The sequence below is a fragment of the Mauremys reevesii genome, linkage group 3, assembly GCF_016161935.1.
Source record: "Mauremys reevesii isolate NIE-2019 linkage group 3, ASM1616193v1, whole genome shotgun sequence".
NCBI classification, from domain to species: Eukaryota; Metazoa; Chordata; order Testudines; family Geoemydidae; genus Mauremys; species Mauremys reevesii.
Genome location: NC_052625.1, coordinates 32,731,682 through 32,754,475, shown reverse-complemented (window position 1 = coordinate 32,754,475; position 22,794 = coordinate 32,731,682). Strand labels below are relative to the sequence as shown.

The 22,794-nt window shown below is 41.1% G+C and overlaps 1 protein-coding gene across 7 annotated transcripts in view; it reads left to right on the top strand.

Annotated features, from left to right (window-relative positions):
* Positions 1-22,794, top strand: part of ASB3 (ankyrin repeat and SOCS box containing 3) — a 128,509-nt gene that overhangs the window by 86,603 nt on the left and 19,112 nt on the right. For 5 of the 7 annotated variants that reach the window (XM_039528691.1, XM_039528692.1, XM_039528693.1 and 2 more), the window contains 4 exons: positions 1,367-1,544; positions 6,808-7,005; positions 18,026-18,277; positions 21,298-21,431. In XM_039528691.1, coding sequence (XP_039384625.1) covers positions 1,367-1,544; positions 6,808-7,005; positions 18,026-18,277; positions 21,298-21,431 — 762 coding nt within the window. The remainder of the gene's footprint in view (positions 1-1,366; positions 1,545-6,807; positions 7,006-18,025; positions 18,278-21,297; positions 21,432-22,794) is intronic. The other 2 variants (XM_039528696.1, XM_039528697.1) reach the window with 2 other exon arrangements.

The window sequence follows — 22,794 nt, the reverse complement described above, 5'->3', positions numbered from 1 at the left end:
ATTTGGGGGTTGCCCACCTGCCCGGAACCAAGAATGTCCTGGTATATCGCCTCAACAAGGCCTTCTTGTCTCACCACAAATGGTCACTCCATCCAGAGGTGGTCAGCCTAATCTTCTGCAAGTGTGGGACTCCCCCGGTGGATCTGTTTGCGTCCTAGCAGAACAGGAAGTGCCACATGTTCTGTTCTCTGCTTTGGGGGAGGGATAGCTCAGTGATTTGAGCATTGGCTTGCTAAACCCAGGGTTGTGAGTTCAGTCCTTGAGGGGGCCATTTAGGGAACTGGGTTAAAAATCTGGGGATTGGTCCCGCTTTGAGCAGGGGGTTGGACTAGATGACCTCTTGAGGTCCCTTCCAACCCTGATATTCTATGATTCTATGGGCTCCCTGTCAGGTGTCTTCCTGATCCCATGTTTGGGAGCGCTGATGTATGCCTTCCTGCTGATACCATTAATCCACAAAGTCCTGCTAAAGGTGAAGCAAGACAAAGTGACAGACATCCTCATAGTCCCAGTTTGGCCTCATCAACTGGTTTGGCATGTTGCTGAGTCTTTCGGCAGCCACCCCGCTGCAGCTGAGTCTTCGGCTGGATCCGCTGTCCCAGAACCACGGCAATCTACTGCATCTGAATCTGGTGGCAATGCACTTGATGGCCTGCCTACTAAGTGGGAAAGAATGGCAGTGTTCTGCTGTTGTCCAGCAGATCCTGCTGGGCAGCAGGAAACCCTCCACCAGGGCTACCTACATGGCAAAGTAGAAACTGTTCTCGTGATGGGCCTCAGGTCAGCACATTCGTACAGAAGAGGCCCCGCTGCAGGACATCCTGGACTATGCTGCACCTTAAGCTCCAGGATCGGTTGCTGTCTTCGGTCTAGGTAAACCTGGTGGCCATTTCAAGGCAGGTTGGTCTTCGCCCATCCCATGACAGCATGGTCATCCTGCTCCCTCCTGTTTCTCTCCTGGAGGGTCTCCATTCCATTACCCGCCCTCCTGCCCCTCTGTTGGCAAGAAGAAACTGAGAGGGTGCAGGGCCGGCAGTCCCTGATATACAGTGCCATGAGTGCGGCACTTCAGAGGTTGCCACACCTGGCCCTACAGGTACCGCTAAGGCAAAAGTCTCCAACGACTGCACATATGGGCGTACGCACACCTACCATGGAATGGATATGAGCAACACATCTCAAAGAGCAACAGTTACGAAAGGTAGGTAACAGTTTTTTCTTTAATACCCGTGGGAAAACTTCTGAATGATGAAGCAATTTTGTGAAAGCCAGTGCCTAATTAATGCTGTAATTTGTTTATTCACTTTTGTGGTTTTGCTCTGTTATGATAATCAGGCATCATATTATATGTTTTATTCTGTGTTAGGTGCAAATGTCAATTGTCAAGCCAAGGACAAAGCCACTCCATTATTCATTGCTGCACAGGAAGGCCATGCCGAGTGTGTGGACCTATTGTTATCAAAAGGGGCCAATCCAAATCTCTACTGTAATGAGGAGGAATGGCAGTTGCCTATTCATGCAGCAGCCCAAATGGGCCATAGCAAGTAGGTGATATAAAAATCTAATAAACAATTCTGCTCACTAAATGGTAATCAAGAATACGAATTTTCAGCTATAAATGGAAGGGAAATAATGAGTTACGGACTCTGTTTTTCAGTTTAGAATTTCTTATTCTCTTCACATTACAGTTTCAAAGCCTGACCCTGCAGCTCTTGTCCATGTGGAACTCTCATTGAAGTAAGCAGACATTTTGCACTGGAGTCTGATCCAACTCCCATTTAAGTCAGTGGATGTCCCACAGAGAGAGGGGCTGCACGATTAGACATCTGCTCACCTGATAAGCATATTACTGTTTTGTTTATTTTATGTTTTAGGTGTAAATAATGATAAAGTATTCTTGTCCAAAACTCTTTAGGAGCCCTTAATTAGAAATACAGTTTTAAATGATAATCATACAGCAGCAAAAATAATCCTATACAAACAACGAATAATTAAATGAGCCAGTAAATCAAAGCAGCAGAACAGTCCATTTAATCCATCCAAGAACATAGCTCCACCCCCTCCCCCAAACAGCAAAACAAAATAATTAAAAAAAAAATTGGCTTTTGCAGTAGAGTAGGTAATGAAATTTGAGGTATTTCACAGCAGGGGGTTGGGGGCAAGCAAGTTTCAGACCTCTAGGTTCTCACAGAGATCCCTCTGCCAGTAGCCTCCATCTCTTTTATAAATGGGGGATCCAGCTAGAGTGGCTCCACTGAGCGCAGTTTTGGCTGTATATCACATTCTCACATTCCAGACCATTTAAAGGCTCTGTAGCTCATGATCAACACCTTAAACTCCACCTGAAGAGCCAGCACAGTTCCTGGAGCACCGGTGCCACATGTTTCCACAGAGATGCCCCACTCACTAAATGAGCTGCTGCACTCTGCACCAGCTTCAGTCTGTGAATGATTTTAAGGTGCAGACCCATGTAGAGTGCATCTTGGGTGGTGGTGGTGGGGGGGAAGCATGGAAAACAGTGACAAGGTTCATTTGTGAAATAAAGGATGTAACTTCCTAGCCAGCCTGGTTATAGCTGTCTAACAGTTTCTGTGGGGCATCTAACAGCTGCAAGTGTCATGATCTGGTGACCAGTGGCAGAAACCCCCAGTCAAAAGGGCTAATATTGCCTCTGCCATGTCCTCCAGCTGCTTCATCCAAGCCACCATCACCTGAGCCTTGTTGGACTGAGCTTCAACCAGCTCACTCTCATCCATTCTCCAACCTCAAGAAAGCATTGGCTGAGGAAACCTCATTGTCTGGGGTGTCATAGATGAGGGGTTCTCAAATGGGGTCATGACCCCTCAGAGTGGGTACATGATGGTCATGAGCTATCAGTTTCATGGGGCTGACAGCTCCCAGCCCCCATTAAATTAAATCAACCCCCAGTTTTTAAAGTAAAGGAGGAGGTCACACTCAGACGCTTGCTGTGTGAAAGGGGTCACCAACACAAAAAGTTTGAAAGCCACTGAGATAGGCACATACATTTGGTTGTCATCAGTATACTGAAAACACTGCACACCCATATACATCTGGTTTGGGTGGGGAGGAGAGATGTCAGCATGACATCCTGCAGTAACCTGCACTTGAGAACCCTTTGGGAAGAGGAGGAAGTGCCCATAATTATGTGGTGCAACCTAGGCAAAAGAAAACAAAGCTACAGAAGAGCAGAACTCTCCTCTCCCACCACTGTTTGCAGATGAGTCAACAGCATTTCACAATCAGTGGAATGTAATAATACCTGTATGGGGGCTTGATCTTTATCCATTACCAGGAGGAGGTCATTGCCCAACATGACCAGTGAAGTTTCTGTGTTCAAACTGATAAGGGAAAAGATGTTTCAGAGGAATCTAGATAGTGTGAGAGATGTCTTGCCACAACTACTGTCTTACTCAAAAATGGAAGGTGAATTGGCAAGATTGTCAAGGGATGGCTCCTTGAGCAAAGGCTGTGTTAATACTTCCTTCAAAGCAACAGGCAGGCTGGTTTCTCTAAGAGAAGCTTTGACAATTTCCATCTCTGATCTTCATTAATCAGGAAGGATATGGGTCCAAAGTATAGGGTGTGACACCAAATTCTCCCACCCCTTCCAACACTGAGGCTGAGTTCTAACAGAGAAGACATCCCCTTTGTCTACAGTTTGTTAAACCAAACCCCCAGATCTGAACACCCATTCCTACTACTTTGTAAAAGTCTAGATCCAAACTTTGCAGAACAGACATATCTCTATATCAGTGTAAACCAATCTCTGACTAAAACTAATTAGAATCTGAGATATTACAAATACATCAATTCCAGCTAATTTTGAATATCATTCATTCATTCATGCCCGTCACCCCAACCGGGGTATGGGCCGCCAACCACAGATCTCCAGAGTCTTCTATCCTGGGCCATTCGCTCTAGCTGGTTCCAGGTATAGCCCATTTTTTTGCTATCAACCTGAAGGTCGCGTCGCCAGGTATTTCTTGGGCGGCCTCTTTTCCGCTTGCCTTGGGGGTTCCACCGCAGTGCCTGTCTGGTGATGTTGGTTGGCTGCTTGCGTAGTGTATGTCCTATCCAGCCCCACCTTCTCCTTCTAATTTCTTCCTCTGCTGGGAGTTGACGGGTCCTCTCCAAGAGGTGGATGTTACTGATGGTGTCTGGCCAGTGGATCTGGAGAATCCTTCTGAGGCAGCTATTAATGAAGGTCTGGATCTTCCTGGTGGTTGTTTTGGTTGTCCTCCAGGTTTCAGCTCCATACAGTAGGACTGATTTCACGTTGGAGTTGAACAGTCAAATCTTTATTGCCAAAGATAGCTCTCTGGAGCTCCAGATGTTCTTGAGCTGTAAGAAGGCTGCTCTTGCCTTACCAATCCTTACTTTGATGTCTGCGTCTGTGCCACCCTGCTGGTCGATGATGCTACCTAGGTAGGTGAAGGACTGTACTTCTTCCAGGGGGCATCCATTCAGTGTGACTGGGTCGTTGCTGATGGAATTGATCCTAAGGATCTTGGTCTTGTCCTTGTGGATGTTGAGGCCAACCTGTGATGACGTGGCTGCCACTACGTTGGTCTTCTCTTGCATCTGCTGTTTACTGTGTGAAAGGAGTGCAAGGTCGTCGGCAAAGTCCAGGTCATCAAGCTGGGTCCACAACGCCCACTGGATTCCGCTCACGCTCGTAAGTGGATGTCTTCATAATCCAATCGATGACGAGAGAAAGAGAAGTGGTGACAACAAGCATCCTTGTCTGACTCGGTTCGCACCTGGAAGCTGTTTGTGAGCTGCCCTCCATGGATCACTCTACAGTGTATGCCGTCAGATGAGTTCTTGATCAGGTTGACCACCTTTGCTGGGATGCCATAGTGCCGAAGGAGCTTCTAGAGGGTCTCTCGATCCACGCTATCGAACGCTTTCTCATAGTCAACAAAGTTGATGTACAACGAGGAGTTCCACTCCATAGGCTGCTCGACTATGATGCGGAGCGTTGCTATCTGGTCCGTGCATGATCTGTTCTGCCGGAAACCTGCCTGTTCATCTCGTAGCTGTGGATCGACGGCATCCTTCATTCTCTCTAAGAGGACTTGGTTGAAGACCTTCCCTGGCACCGACAGGAGTGTGATTCCTCTATAGTTGGCACAGTTGCTGAGGTCTCCTTTCTTGGGGATTTTGATGAGATATCCCTCTTTCCAGTCAGCCGGAATCACTTCTTCTTCCCATATCTTCTCAAAGAGGGGGTACAGCATTTCCACTGAAGTATCCAGGTCTGCTTTCAGGGCCTCTGCTGGGATGTCGTCAGGTCTAGCCGCCTTACTGTTCTTCATCATGGTGATAGCTTTTCTGATCTCGGCTCTGCTTGGTTTATCGCAATTGATTGGGAGGTCCTCGTTGGCTGGGTCGATGTCTGGTGGATTTGGTGGTTCTGGTCTGTTCAGGAGTTCCTCAAAGTGCTCCGCCCATCTGTTCATCTGTTGTTCTATTCCTGTTATAGACTTTCCCTGCTTGTCTTTAACGGGACGTTCTGGCTTGCTGAACTTTCCAGACAGTCGCTTGGTAGTATCGTACAGCTGTTTCATGTTACCGCTGTATGCTGCCTGCTCTGCTTCTGCAGCCAGTCCATCCACATAATCTCTCTTATCCTTCCTAATATTCCTCTTCACTGCTCTGTGGGCTTCAGCATACTCTTTTTGAGCTTTGGCCTTTGCTGCTCTAGTCCTGCTGTTGTTGACTGCTGCCTTCTTCTTCTTTCTGTCTTCTATCTTAGTCAAGGACTCTGCTGTGATCCACTCTTTCTGCTGGTGTTTCTTAATTCCAAGCACTTCCTGGCATGCTGACCTAAGCGTGTCTCTCACTTTCTGCCATCTGTTGAGTACACTGTCTTCCTCTTCCTCAGACCGATCCTGTAGTACTGAAAACTTATTCTTCAGCGTCAATCCAAAATCTTCCTTGGTCTTATGGTCCTTCAGAAGGTTGACGTTGTACTTCGCTCTTCTGTCTGACGCGTCTATCCAGTTCTTCTTCAGCTTCAGCTTCAATCTGGCAACCACTAAGTGATGGTCAGACGCCACGTCTGCTCCTCTTCTAACTCTAACGTCCTGCAAGGATCTTCTGAACTTCTTGCTAATGCAGACATGGTCGATCTGGTTTTCTGTCATGCCTGCTGGCGATACCCAGGTACTCTTGTGGATCCGCTTGTGAGGAAAGATGCTGCCTCCTATGACCAGGTTGTTAAGTGCACACAGATCCACAAATCTCTCTCCATTCTCACTCATCTCTCCCAGAGCGTGGGTCCCCATGACTTGTTCGTATCCTGTGTTATCAGGTCCAATTTTGGCATTAAAGTCTCCCAAAAGGATGGTAATGTCTTTGTCTGGGAGAGTCTCTAATATTTTCTGGAGTCTGTTGTAAAAGTAGTCTTTGTCCTCCTCTTCACTGTCATTGGTTGGAGCGTAGCACTGAACAACATTCATCTTAATCCTCTTGTTATTTTGATTAACAAATCATAAAAGATTTAGAAGATTATTTCAGTTTAAATTTGCAGATAGTTTTGCATTGATGATACTAACAGTTCCATATGCTTAAGCACGTTAGAAGATTTTTATGTCAAAATGTCTCCTATTATGAATGTTCTTTTTTTACATATTTATTTAATTAAAAGGATGTGATTACGTTTCATGTGTGATTTTGTTTTAAACAATAATGTCCATGGGAAAAATAGCTAGGAAAAATAATATCTAATTTTTCCATATATGTGAAAAGACTCCACAATAAACATAGTTTTATATGTTATAGCATATTGGGATTGCTAATACCAGTTACTGATCGGACCTGTGACACAGGAGAAGACAAAGTGAGCCCTGTCTATTCAGCAGTTTATGGTGGTAACGAAGAGTGCTTGGAAATGTTACTTAAAGAAGGCTACAGCCCAGATGCTCAGAAGTGCCTAATCTTTGGCTGCATATCACCTATGTGCATGGTTTTCCAAAAGAAGTATGTATGGTATATCTCTAGTGTTTTTTCATTTGTCACAGGTTAACTATACTGCTATTTATCTCAGGCTTACTTTTAAAAATATATACATTTTTTTCCCCTTCTCAATTCTTGAGACTACAGAGTAAACCTTAAGTACCTCTATAGTGCACTAGTTCTGGGTCACATACATGAGCTAAAGAACCTTGCTAAAATCTCCTTTGGGAAGCTCTGTTCTTTGAAAAGGAGTCTTGTAGAACATAATTGCAGTCTAGTTTCCTGGCTTTCAAAAGGCCTTATCAACCATCTCGGTCTTCTGGGAACTTGACATGATGCTGTAATTGAATCAAACAGATTCTTAATTAGCTAGATTCTTTTCAGTAAGATTGAGTTCTTGGAAAATACTATTTTACTTTCTCTGTATGCCAGTCTTTTGTGGAAAAACAAAGCAACATAAAATTGTTTTAGACAAGTGCCCCCTCCCCCTCCAAATCTCAGTGTTCCTAGGACAAGACTGTCCCATACCCTGAAAGCAGAGCTTCCGTATGTTATAGGTGTTGTGGACTACCAAAGAATTTATACTTACCGTAGATTATAAATCCCTGGAGATCATGATCACTATGTCCCATTTGTTCTGTACAGTGTGTATGACACATGCTGTTGGTGCTCAACAAATGGTTGTTTGATACAACAGAGGAAAATTGTAAAATGTAACTCCTGTTATTCACATTTTATCTTAATTTACTTGATATTGAAAGTATATTCATGAGGCAGGACTCCCTTCTTCCCTTCAGTTCACTATTTTTTGTAGTTATTAATTTTATTAATGAAATTGGTAAATCTCTTCTTCCACCTAATTCTGTATATAGTTGGGTTTGTGGGACCTTTGAACAATAAAATCAACATGATAGTTATCTCATTATTCTGTGTCTATTATTCCCTCCTCCCAAAACTTGTCCTTAGAGAAAATGCATTACACACTGAACCAAATCTAGATACCAGTGAAAATAATGGTGCAGGATTAGCCCCCAAGACACTTCCTGCGAACTCTGAGCTTCACATGTTATTGTGAGCTACGTTTTTCAAAAGGTATATAAGTATGATAGATTTAAATTGGGATACTAAATACAGATATCTTAATGGATCTGATATTGGACTAGGCATTAGAATGATAGAGATATTCAGTACTTGCACATATTGGAGAATAATATTTGATAAACATGTGCAAATTATTTTTGCAATAACTACATTTATTATTAATTTAATACTTTGACAGAATGCAATTTAACTTGTTTTTTATGTACTGTATATCACAGCAATATTATGCATAGTAATGTTGTGTGGCTAATGTGCTTTTTTTAAAGGGAAATTGTTTAGGCTAATAAATTAGATCTACTTAAAAATCACATTCTAACAGAAGAATGACTCTTGAACACAGGGTTAAATTATTTCCTGGCACAGTGCCACCGAAGTCAAGGAAGTAATGGGAGCAAAGAATTTGGCTTATCTCTAATTTTAAAAAATGCATCACTTAGTTGATCCAAATAGCACCACTTTTTGGTGCTGTCTTCATTTTGTGCATTCAGTGCTTTCATCTCCTCATTCTGATTTCTTGCCCTGTCCTGATAGGGCAAAAGGTGTAACTGCAGCAAATTTCCGGCAGAAATTTTTTCAGTGGAAAAAAAAAAGATATGTGCTGCACATGAATTATACGTGTGGGTGCAGTGATGCACAATTCTCCCAGGAGTAAATATTGGTGGAGGAGCCTTATTTTTAGGCTCCTATGTTAGAAAATATTAGACTGTGTGTATAAAAATAATTCATAAAAACTTCATTAATGTATTGCAAGTTTAAGTAACTTCATTTTTTTCTGATGGAATGTTAGCCTCTGGTGCTGCAGACACTTATGTATATGCATAACTAGAAGCAGATGAGTAGTCCCATATAAGTCAGTGGAACTGTTCATGTGAGTAAAGTTATGTGCCTGTTGATGTGTTTGCAGGATCAGGACCTGAATTTAATTTTTTTTTCATCTGTGTCAGTTTTGTAAAATTCAAATGAGATACCATACCAGTATTGACATGTTTCGGGGGTTGGGAATACAGGAATTTTGTTCCTTATAAATTTTAATCTAAAGTTGCAATAGCACAGATTTTCAAAGTAGTTTTACAAAGCCTCACATAGTTTAAATTACGATTCAGATTACTTAATTTAAAAAACCCATGGATTTAAATTGGCTGATTTAAATCGTTCCACCCTGACTTGATCACATTAATTACTTTGAATTTTCTGAGCACATAGAGAATCTTCTAAGGGTCCATATCTGAATTTTAAAAACCCTTCTAATTCCATATAGCAAATTTGAAGACTGTCTCCTGTGAAACCATCTTGTCTGATTAGCAGTTGGGGGAAATTAAAACCTGGTCCGTATAATTGGTGTTCTGTGGAGAAAGTGTGTTTCATGTGCCAGACCTCTTTCCTTCCTTGCTTCAGCTTTCCCCTAAGGTTGTTTTGTTTATTTGTTTATTTTTTTTTGCCATCCCTTTCAGTTTGTATTTCCTTTATTTTATTTTTCAGTTAGGGCTGTATTGTGGCTTTGCCACAAATCCCGAATAAGGGGCAGCACATAGTTGTGCTGCTCCAGGAACAAACCAGGAACCAAATTGTGACTCTGAGTCACAATCTGATCTCCCATTCCCCACTTGATCTGAGTGGGAAGTAATTTATGCCAACCCTATAAATGACACAGATTACAGGTACTTCCCCTTCTATGTTGGTTCAGCTGTGCTGGCTAGAGCATTGGGCAGATGAAGTCAAAAGTTCTGCCCACTCTTGCTGCTATGGCAATACAGATAGATCATGCAGGAGAGAAAATGGACACTTTACACCTCCTTGCTCCTCTGCATGTACATGTTACTAGGGTCATGATTGTGCCCCTTGAGATTTTTTTTCTTGTCTACCTTTCCTTTCTTCCTTCTTTGTCTCTTACTTTGCTTCCTTCTTTCCTCTGTTTTTCTCTTATTGCTTTTTTCCAACCAGTCCTCTTTCCCCTTCTACGTTCCCCTTATTTTTAAATGTTAGTTTTTCATAATCTGCTGTATATATTATATGTTGTAAGGTCCCTTTATAATATGACATTACAACTCCTTTTTTTCCACTTAAAGCAGCATGAACAAAACGTAGCAATCTACCCAAATCAAATTCAAATACAGACCCTTAAGGAAAAGTCCCCTTTGTTTTTTAAGCCGCTTCTAAACGTTTCTTTTTAATTTACTGCTGTTGTCATTTGCTAAGGTAAGGTGTTGCTTCCTTGAGTGCTGATTCCAAAGTTACCATGGAGCTATTTCGCCTTTGATTATTTTTTTAAGGCAAAGATAATGATGAAGACTGAATGTGATTTTGATCATTCATGAAGTACCATGTACAAGATATTTAAAGCAAGACAAAATCAAATTAATCAAATTATTTGTACAGTTTATTCAGTTGCTAAATTACTAGGGTATAAAGTACATGGCTATCTATGATCATTTCCTGATTCCTAGTATCAGATGAGCTGTATCCACACTACAGAAGACACGTTTGTTGTCTCATATTCTGAAAGAGGTAATTTGGTGATTACCTGCGAAGTTCTCTTATTGCATAGGATGTTGGTCCTGGAGTGGTTGTAACCTTTGATAGGTAGGGAACTGGCAAATGTGTTCTATGGTGAAGCTTTCAGTAATGTTAGAATTTGTTATCCCTGACAGTTTGATAGTGGTATTGGAGTATGCATCCTGTGCAGACTGATGTTTAGCTAAATTATGCTCAAATATTAAAATTTTCATGACGTTAAGCATATAGTGTGTATAATATATGTGAAAGTTATAATGTGCATGCATTTCTCTCATCATCAGTATTCTTGAGTGTTACATACGTTCTTCAACAGGATAGTAAACTTAAAACCTCTCTAAACATATTGTAAAATTGCTTCACAAGAATCTCTCAATATGTGCCATGTATCTAGAAGCAGTACAGAATTTTAATAAATAACCTGCCAGTTTAGTAATTTTCCTGAGTGAAAATGCTGCAGCAACATTTGGCTTAAATTTATTCCGCTTCAGCTAAAAGGGCATATTTCAAGGGAGGAAATCAGCAAGGACATAATTTTTTTTTAAACAGTGAAAGCATGTCCCTATGACTGTGCCTATTATAGCTAATATTTCTCTGGTCAGCCTGCAAATGATTTTGAATTGCTTGAGGCAGGAACTCATGAAGATCCTGAACTGCGCATGTGAAATCATACATCTGGATAATAGCCAGAATGTGCTCTGCCATGTCTCCTATAAATTATGTATAAGGTTTGCAGTGAAGAAATGCCTAGGGTTTATTGTATTAAATTTCACTGCATATCTCTTAGACCATGTCTTTAAAAATCAATGAGCATCATTTCACTGTTCTGTCCTGTCCTGTTCTTAGTGTATAATAAACATAGTTTTTAGAAAATGAATCAGCCCTGCTAATGGTACTCAAAAATGTTGCTACAAATGAGACAGGCAGCAGAGGATTAAATTCCAAACTGCCTCATAGAAGCAACATTCTGTAATCAAATTATTAACTAAAGGCCACATGTGCAACCAACACACAAATGCTTGGTTATATCATCATTCACTATCACAATATCATTAATAAAGACTAATCACACAGATGTTAAAATATGTCTTGCTGATCATTGCAATGAAGGCAAAGAAAAACTAATGATTTTCACCTTACTTTTTTATCTTTTAAATGAATCAAAGGAATCTAAATAGCTATGTAAGAGGAATAGACTATTTGGATTCAGCTGCCTTGCAAATATTTGCACAGGTCTTTTAGCCTGCAATGTCTTGATTAAAATCCAGTATAGAAAAAAATGGCTCTTAGTTGTGAGATCTTGGGTGACAGCATTTCAGCATTCTAATACAACTGTTGTCTTTATTCAGGGGTGGCTCTATGTATTTTGCCGCCCCAAGCATGGCAGTCAGGTGGCTTTTGGCGGCATGCCTGCGGGAGGTCTGCTGGTAACATGGATTGAGCGGCATACCTGCGGGAGGTCCGCTGGTCCCGCGCCTTCGGCGTACCCACCGCCGAATTGCCGCTGAAACCGCAGGACCGGCAGACCTCCCGCAGGCATGCCGCCGAAGGCAGCCTGACTGCCGCCCTCACGGCGACCGGCAGGATGCCCCCACAGCTTGCTGCCTCAGGCACGCGCTTGGTGCCTTGGTGCCTGGAGCTGCCTCTGTCTTTATTGCTTCCCACAAAACTTATCTGGACAGCAGACTTTCAAATTAAAAGCAAGATCTTTTTTAAATGGCTCTAATAGAGTTGGGAGCTAACTTAGTATCTCACACAAATCATGCTAAATATAAACCTTAAGGAAAAATGTTGATAGGCTAACTGGTTGATTGCATTACTCTAACTTCAATACCCAGAAAGACATTGGAAAAAATTATAGAACAATCAGTTTGTTCAAACCTGGAGGATAATAAGATAAGTAATAGCCGGCAAGGATTTGTCAAGAATAAATCATGCCAAACCAACCTACCGTAATTTCCCTCTTTGATAGGATAACTGGCCTAGTTGATAGTGGGAAGCAGTAGATATGAGTTATCTGGACTTTAGTAAAGCTTTTGACACTGTCCTGCATGACATTTCTTAAGCAAACTAGAGAAATATCGTCTAGATGACATTACTGTAAGGTGGGTGCACAACTGGTTGAAAAACCGTACTAAGAATAATTATTAATGGTTCACTGTCAAACTGGGAGGTCAAAGCAAGTGGGATTCCACAGGGGTTTGTCTTGGGTCTGGTACTGTTCAAAAATGTAATTAACGACTTGGATGATGGAGTGAAGAATATGCTTATAAAATATGAGGCTGTCCCCAAGCTCGGAGCAGTTGCTAGCACTTTAGAGGAGAGTATTAGAATTCAGAATGCTCTTGATAAATTGGAGAATTGGTCTGAAATCAACAAGATTAAATTCAATAAAGACAAAGGCAAAGTATTGCACTTAGGAAGAAAAAAAATCAAATGCACAAATAAAAAATAGGAAGTAACTGGCTATGTATTAGTACTGCAGAAAAGGATCTGGGGGTTGTTATAGCAGATGACAAATTGGATGAGAGTCAACAGTGTGATGCTGCAGTAAAAACAGCAAATGTCATCTGTGATGTATTAACAGGAGTGTCTTATGTAAAATGTGGGAGATAATTGTTCTGCTTTAATCAGCACTGGTGAGGCCTCAGCTGAGTATTGTATCCAGTTTTGTGCATCACATTTTAAGAAAGATATGAATAAATTGGAGAGATTCCAGGGGAGAACAACAGAAGTGATAAAAAGATTTAGAAAACTTGACTTATGAGGAAAGATTGAAAGAATTGGGCATGTTTAGTCTAGAGAAGAGAAGGCGGGGGAGGGAGAGGGAGGGGAGCCTGAATGCAGTTTTCAAATATGTAAAAGTGGAAGCTGATCAGTTGATTTCCATATCCACTGAGCGTAGGAGAAGTAATCAACCTAGTTTTCAGTATAGAAGATTCAGGTTAGATATTAAGAAAAACAGTTTAACTATAAGGATAGTTAATCATTGGAACAGGTTACCTAAAGAGGTTGTGGAATCCCTGTCAGTGGAGGTTTTTAAAAACAGGCTAGACAAATACCTGCCAAGTATGGTCTAGGTCAGGGGTCTCAAACATGCGGCCCGCGGAGCTCCCCCAGTTACTTCCTGTCGCCGCCAAACTCCTCTCACCCCCGCCCCCCTCCCCGAGTTATTTTCTGTGCCTAAGCTCCCCGCACGCTGCTCCCCAATGTTTGGGGCCGGGTCTCTCCCCTGGCCCCACCTGCCGCCCCCACGCGCCTCCCCCCAGTGTCTCCCGGCCCCCACTTGCTGCCCCCTCACCGCCCGGGAGCCTGCCCGGGAGCTCACGCTGACTCCACTCCTCCGCTATGCCGGCTTCCGGCATCACCTGCTGCCGCAGGGTCCTAGCGCCCCCCTGCACTAGGGCCAGGGCAGGCTGCCCTTCCCCGGCCCTTCTGCCCTAGTCCTGAGACTCTCCAATGCCCCGAGCCTCTCCAATGCCTCAAACCCCTCACCCTCAGCCCCACAGCCCTCACCCCTGCACCCCCTCCTATCCCCAAACTCCGTCCCAAAGCCTGCACCCCTGCCGCAGCCTGGAGCCTGCACCGAGCACAGAGCCTGCACTCCAGACCCCCTCCCCCCCCCAAACTCCAGCCCAGGGCCTGTACTCCAGACCCCCTCCCCCACCCAAACTCCTTCCCAGAGCCTTAGGCAGTAAATCTAAGTGCGTGTTTTGTCCTTTGAGTGAGGTGCATTACTGAGTGTATATATTTATTAAAACTGCTTGGAAATGACTTTCAAAAAAAGAACACTCATGGAAGACAAGAGAGTTTTCCAAGACCAATGGGATAATTTATATTTGTTCTCAGAGGTAAAAGATAAAATTCAATGCCTTATTTGTCAGCAAACGATTGCTGTTCCCAAGGAGTATAACGTGCGTCGGCACTATGACACGATGCACCGTGAAAAATATGATGCATTCACCGGAAAAATCCGAGAGGAAAAAGTTCAGCAACTTAAAGCAGCATTTGCCAAGCAAAGAAATGTATTTTCAGGGATTAACAAGTCTAGCGAAGATTCAGTAAGAGCAAGTTTTGTGATAAGCGAAATGATAGCTAAATCATCGCGACCTTTTACAGAAGGCTTATTCATAAAAGAATGTCTTATGAAGGCCAGTGAAATTTTATGTCCTGATAGGAAGAAAGTTTTTGAAGGCATAAGCTTGTCTGCAAATACAGTTGCCTGCAGGATAACGGATTTAGCTGATAATGTGCAAAAACAATTGATTCAAATGGCAAAAGACTTTGAAGTATTTTCAATTGCTCTTGATGAGAGTACAGATGTACCAGATACCGCACAGTGTACAGTGTTCATTAGAGGTGTGGACTGCAATTTGAATATAACTGAAGAATTGCTAGACTTAATGCCACTGAAGGGTACCACAACGGGACGTGACATATTTCAAGGATTGGAAGAGTGCATTGAAAAAGCTGCGCTGCCATGGAACAAACTCGTATCTTTGGCTATGGACGGTGCGCCATCAATGTGCTCTGAAAACATTGGTGTGGTTGGATTATTGAAGACCAAACTGAACAGCCTCAATATACCAGGAATTAGCTTCACCAGTATACATTGTATTTTGCACCAAGAAGCCCTGTGTAGTAAAAGTCTACAAATGAAAGAAGTTATGGATGTAGTTGTTAAAACTGTTAATTTTATACGTGCACGAGGGCTGAATCACAGACAGTTCACTTCTTTTCTAGCAAGTATGGACAGTGAATATGGGGAACTTCTGTATCACACTCAAGTTAGATGGCTGAGTCGTGGAAATGTTTTGAAGCATTTTTTTTGCACTTAAAGAGGAGATTGATTCCTTTATGAAAATGAAAAACAAGGAGGTTCCACAGCTTGCTGATTCCACTTTTATCTGCAGCCTTGCTTTTCTAACAGATGTAACTGATCACCTGAATGCACTGAACTTGAAACTTCAGGGTAGAAAACAGGTGATAACACAGATGTATGACAGTATTAAGTCATTCAAAGTCAAGCTTACTTTATGGGGGAAACAGCTGACTGCTGGCAATTTGGTCCATTTCTCAACTCTGAATTCCTTAGGAAAAGTTGAACCCAAATCCTTGAAAGAATATGCAGAGATCATTTCTAACTTACACAAACAGTTTGATGTGCGGTTTAAAGATTTCAAGGCACTTGAACCACATTTTCAACTTTTTTCCACACCATTTGCTGTTGAAATTGACAATGTTGCAGAGGAAATGCAGATGGAGTTAGTGGAGCTTCAGTGTGACACGATTTTGAAGCAGAAGTATACAGATGTTGGAATTCCAGAATTCTACAGGTTTCTTTCACAAGAAAGATTTCCCATGTTATTCTCTGCTTCTGCAAGGATAATGGCAATGTTTGGAAGTACATATATATGTGAACAGTTTTTCTGTTCCATGAAGATTAACAAATCTGTGTTAAGGTCAAGGCTCACTGATGAACATTTGCAAGCAACACTGAGATTGATTTCGTCTCAGGATATCAAACCTAATATTGATGCTCTGGTTGATGCAAAACGCTGCCAGCTAAGTGGCCAAAAATGAAATGACTGTCAAAATTAGCACTGACGTTTCACATTACAGTTAAAGAAGTTAATAAAAAAGTTAATAAATTGACTTTTAATAGCATACTATATTTTAATACTATACTACTATATTACTCTTCATTTTTTTTTCTGCCTACCTCCAGGCGCTTCCCGCCGCCAAGCCGCCAAACCGCTGTTGGTGGCGCTTAGCACTTTCCAGGAGGGAGGGGGGAGGAGCGGGGAGCCGCGCGCTTAGGGGAGGAGGTGGAGAAGAGGCAGGGCAGGGGCGGGGCCTCATGGAAGGGGTGGATTGGGGGTGGGGCCAGGGGCAGCAAGGGGGCGTGTCAGTGATGCGGCCCTCGGGCCAATGCACTAGTCCTCATGCGGCCCTCGGGGTCATTTGAGTTTGAGACCCCTGGTCTAGGTCTACTTAATCCTGCCTCAGCACAGGGGATGGACTCACTAGATGACCTCTCAAGATCCCTTCCAGCATTACACTTCTATGATTCTGTGAATATCAGGATATTTCCAGGATTCTCAGAAATGGGGAGCATTTTGATCAAAATGTTATGTACATTGTCTATAAAAATGAATAAATTTAATATATTAAAGAGAAGTGTAATGAAGTGTATATCCTGTCTTCTTATAACAGAGACATGGGAGACACAGGCTTTCACTTCTAGGTTACCAATTTAAGTGTGAACGAATATGTGAAAATGTGAAGTTCAGTTCAGTACTTGTTTGGTGTTGGAGAGATGACACCAGTAAACTGTTATTAATTGTTAGTCTCAGTAGAGAGTCTAGGGATTGAGAGGAGAACAACCTTGCTGCATCTAGGTAATCCATACAAAGCTGGTTTGAAGCATACTATCAGGACAGTATGAGTAGAGCCTTGCATTGATAAATATTTGTATCTGCCTCTGATCCGCAAACATGATCCACGGATATCTGCAGATTTGAAGGGTTCTAGATATAAAATTTGGAACCACATCCATCCACAATCTACAGACATGGTCCGCCGATATCCACATCCGTGGGATATAAAGCAGATATCTGCAGATTTGCAGGGCTCTAAGTATAAGAAAGCTTGACCTGTTGCTTCCTTGGCTTCAGCTGTCCTGTGGATAATTAGAAGGCTTAATTTCATAGAATCATAGACTTTAAGGTCAGAAGGGACCATTATGATCAAATAGTCTGACCTCCTGCACAACGCAGGCCACAGAATCTTACCCACACACTCCTGTATCAAACCTGTGGTCCTCAAATCATGGTCCTCTTGGTGCTCCATAATGCTTATGAGCCGCTCTGTGCTTTGGTGCCGGTGATCCACATTCTGCTGGCGGAGCCTCCTTTCAGTCTCTCCTGTATTGATCAGCATCTTTTGCAAACATTACTTAAACTAAAAATTATTGCTGATATACACCTCTACCTCGATATAACGCTGTCCTCGGGAGCCAAAAAATCTTACCACGTTATAGGCAAAACCACGTTATATCGAACTTGCTTTGATCCGCCAGAGTGCGCAGCCCTGCCCCCCCGGAGCACTGCTTTACCGCGTTATATCTGAATTCGTGTTATATTGGGTCGTGTTATATCGAGGTAGAGGTGTAATTTAATTCAGTTTCTTTTTTAAACAAATTTTCAGGAACAAAAATGCAAACATTTTAAATTTTAATACTGATCTCTTTTGGGGAATACAGATTATTTGAGTGACGTTTTAAGGTGATGCTTTCTAGAAACAATCACTGTTGCAATAGTCTAAAATGGTTTGTTACAAAAGATTCTCTAGGCTGATTCTATAGTAACTTTAGCAGTGTATTTTCAGTATTATTTTAACAAGGTGTCTTGTTTTCTGTGTGATATTGTAGGTTTTATGGTTTAATTCCTATTCTTCTGAAGCATGGGATCCACCTACTCGGGATTAATTTAGGATACTGCCTGCATCACAAAAAGTTTTCTTGGTTTCGGCACTTCTTGAAGGTGGGCTGTCCGATGCCTTCTGGGGAATGCTCACTAGAGTTTACAAAATACGCCGCTAAAGCTCAGGAACAGTACAAAGAATGGCTACCATATCTATTGTTGGCTGGATTTAATCCACTGAATCTGTTGTGCAGACTGTGGTAAGAAAGATAATACTGACTTGTATTTTAGATGTTGTGTACTAAATACTGATTTCCAAATTCATGACTAACCTAGTTTAACAAACGCTTTCACTGAGCAGCACATCATAACCAGTGCTTACAGTGTGCCAGGTGACAATGGGTTTCAGACCGAGGAAATCAAATTTCTTAACCAGCAAGCCAGATTGCTGAAGGGTGGGTGGCACATTTTAGTATCTCTGGGGGAAAACATCTTCTGATTTGCTGCTTTGCCCCCCTCCTGAGAAAGAGTAGCCAATCAGAGCTGCTGCAGGAAACAGGTCGAGCTCTCCCCCCTTCTGTCAGGAGCCCACACTGTTTTCATAGGACAGCAGGGAGCAGGAAGAGACCAGCTGCACAGGATGACTCTGCCCTCTCTTCTCTCTTGCCCCTCTGCGAGCTATTGGACAGCTTCTCTGCTCCCTTCCCCTGCTTTCCCCGCTTCCTCCCAGCAACACCCAGCCTGGGAAGAGGGAGAGGTGACCATGCTGCACACCCACCTCCTGGGGGGGGGGGGGGTGGAGAGCTGCAGGAGGGGCAGAGGTGAGGCTGGAGGGGGCAGGAGTGATGGGGACAAAACAGATGGGGGCACAATTGATATGGGGACTGGAGGAGGCTAGATTGAGGGGGCAGGATTGATTTGGGGATTGTAGGGCAGAATTAATTCACCAGGGGCACAGGCAGATGTAGAGGTGATGACAGACCCCTCTACATTTTTCAAATCATTTTAAGCACTGTATTCAGTAATCTAACTTAGGATCATGACTGATAGAGATTTCAAATGTCTTGAGTGAAAAGTTCACACAGAAGAGCAGGGTTCACTGTTATAAAACTTTTCCCCTTGTCTGGGAAGAGAGCCAAAGCAAGGCTTGGTCTTTATTTACTCCAGGGAATGGGGTGCTCTGCATTTTTCACTGAACAGTCTTTCTTCCCTATCATTTCCCTTCTCCTGTGAAAATGGTGTGCTACCCACCCCAAATCAAATGAAAGTATGTATGTGCAATAAAACAATGGTATAAGAAAAATCTCAGATAATTCTGGGTCAAATGGGAATTTAAACAGTGTCGGAGGGGGAATTCCTCTACCATTCAGTTCAGTGGCAGGGGGAGAAGGAAGTGGGTAAAATTACAGATTGTCATTGTCACTTGATTTTTTTGCCCTAGTACCATACATTTTATGTTGTTTTATACAAAGTGTGAATTAATACATTTCCGATTAAAAAAAAACGGGATTGACTGCTTTTACATTTAATTAGGCATTATAGAAATTATTCTAGTATTTAAAGGGGTCAGTATATTTATATTCCGATTTTTTTTTCTTTTTCCATGTTGTCATGCAGCGTAGAAGCTTTGACTCTGTACTTCCATATGTATGACTTGTAACAAAATAATTTGAAACTATACAAACACATGAAATAGAAATAATGGATTAGACAGAGTCCACTGATTTAGTATATTCACAAAACTTTGCATATCCTGTTAGTAATTCCATTTACATGTAGTCTTTAATTTGTATAGGAGTTGAATTTTAATGTCCACTCAGTTTTAAACATTGATTTGTTTTAAATTTTGTGATGACATTATAGTTGAATTTGTCATACTGCTTACAATGTTAACTTCATCATTTGACTGATTTTCTTGATTTAGTGAAATGTTATATTCATTGATTTTTTTAAAGCAACATATTTTAAGCCTGACATGATAAATGGTATTTGTGATTACACTGTACTTACAAATAAAGAGCAGTGGATGATTACAAGAGTAAACACTATAAAAGTCCTAATTTTTTGTGACTCTTGTCCATTTTTATTGTATGTAACATTTTTTTATATTGTCAGCTAAACTATAAGTGCTTTTATACGTTTCTTGACTTATATTGTTTAAAAACATTCTTGTTAAAATAACTGCCTATTACAATGTAATCCACAGATTTGATATATTTTTGCAACTTTAAATGCAATGCTATTTTTTTTCCTCCTGGAAAATGATGACAGAATAATAAAAAGTAAATGCCATCTGTGCATATGGTTTACTAACTGTCACTGGCTTATGGTTGTACAAGTGTACAATATAATGGTAAGTGTACTACAGTAACAGTAAATTTTAGTGGGAGTATCAAAAGTGGTAAGCAAACTCACCATTGCATTAAAGAAAGCAATGCAATTAGATTCATTACTCCTGTGCATTGTTCAAGAAAAATGAAATAATAGAAAAAATAGACAGCAAGGAGGTTTTTTATTATTAATTTTAATCACCCAGTACATTTGTGTGTTTCACAGCATTTTGTTTTATACTATTGGTTGAGTCAGATGAAAATGGAAGAATACATATATAGCATAGAAATTATTATGTGAAAGTGCAAGTATTGTATTTCAGTACATTTCAAATGCCCTTTTTTAAAATAACTCCTTTAGACTTCCTGTGTAACCCACTTATTCTGTGAAGGCTATTGTTTACCATTTTCTACACATTTTCTTGGAGAAATGAGATATAAATCACCCTAAAATCAGTGTGTGCATAAAACTCAAAATCTTTTTTTTTTAATTCCTATGTTTTGGTTTGATTATTTTTTAAATTAAATAAGCCATTAAACATTTTTCCAGATGTCATGGAAAGACTTAGGCAATAATGTGAGACACTTATTCACCCTGATGTTGAGAGACCTTATAAAAACCTAGATAAAGGTGGAATAAGCAATTCTTGCAGAGAAAAATACTGCCTATTACTAAGGCAGATATATTTTAGAGTGTATACTTTCTCTTACAGTGTAGCTTAATTCTAAAAGTAATGGAGGAAGATATAATTGCTTTAGTAAAGTGTTATGCTGTCAAAGTTATTTTAGAATTCCCTTTGATGTTTTGTTATGCTTGGGATGTCGATTTCCAGGAACTTGTTATAAAAACATAAATCTTTCAATATGTTTCCTCCTCTCCCCCAAGATTATCTTTGTGGTAGTGTGTACAACAGTTGACAATGTTATATGGTAATTTTTTTATCGTGTAGGATTTATTCTGTGAATGATGACATCCTTAATTTCACTCTGGAGTTCACTAACTGGAAAAGGCTTCCTCCAGCTGTAGAACAAAATCTCTCCGACCACAAAGAAACCTCCACCTGGGTTCCACGTAACCATTTTGGTAAGTAAAACAACCAATCAGCTAATTTCCGCACATACCAATTTCCAGAATTTAAGAGGGAAATAGCTTTTTGGAACAATATGTGAAGATTGCAGAATGTAAAATTAAAATGGATCGAAATGTTGTTTTCATACCTGGGGAAACCAGTAGTTGTCCTAAACTAAGATCATATATGAATTAATAAAATAAACAGTATAGGAAGTGAAATACATAATGTGTCTCAAACTGATACTTTTAGTCAGGATTATCCTCTACATGTAATTATAATTACTGTTATACAGATTAAATAAAAAACTGTCAAAGGTCAATACTGTTTTAAGTGCCCTTAAACATGAAAAGGCAGCAGGAGGGTATCATAACACATATGTATGAAATGAAATTCAGAGAGCCTATTGTTTGGAAAGATTTTGAGGATTGTAAACTAGTTAACTTTGAATTTATTAAGTAACCTTTACAGGTCAGTTAGCTTGACAATTGGTATGGAAAAATCTTAGTAGCTAATTCAGGGGATTAATTAGGTATGCCCTGTGGAAGGTGGGTGTAAAATATATTGTAAGGGCACCAAGTGTAAGTTAATAGTGGACCTTACTAAAATGATTTGTTCTGCCTCTTTGAAGATTTAAGGGGAGATGATGGGTACTACTTGATTACTTTTTCTAGACAGTGTTCCCCTAACTTTGTTTACTGAATTTGATTTATATACTCAATACAAAAATTCCTATCCACTGATCTAAGCACTTTTGACAGCAATTAAAAATACAAACCATATAAATATTATAATAAATTCCTAGAAATCCAGCAGCCTCTCTTCCTTCCTATAATTAAAATATAATCAACCAAAAAAAGAATACATATATTTCCACAAATATTATCTCTTGCCACACACACCCTTCCCAGAAGCCAGTCAGAGCAAATGGGCTGTGCAATAATGAGCTATCTGAAAAAGTATGCAATACTCTTTCCTACTGATTCATTGTAAAACTAATTCCTTTTTAAAGCAGTGCTATAACATCTGCAAAGTGCTTGTTTTTATGTTTATGTTATAAGACTTTCCCTGGAGTACTGTATTTCATAGAATCATAGAATTCAAGATCAGAAGGGACCATTATGATCATCTAGTCTGACCTCCTGCAAGATGCAGGCCACATAAGCCGATCCACCCACTCCTTAAGCAAGCGACCCCTGCCCCATGCTTCGGAGGAAGGCGAAAAACCTCCAGGGCCACTGCCAATCTACCCTGGAGGAAAATTCCTTCCCGACCCCAAATATGGCGGTCAGCTGAACCCCGAGCATGCGGGCAAGACTCTCCAGCCATACCCTCTGGAAAAAGGCTAACAATATCCTATCATTGACGCATTGTACT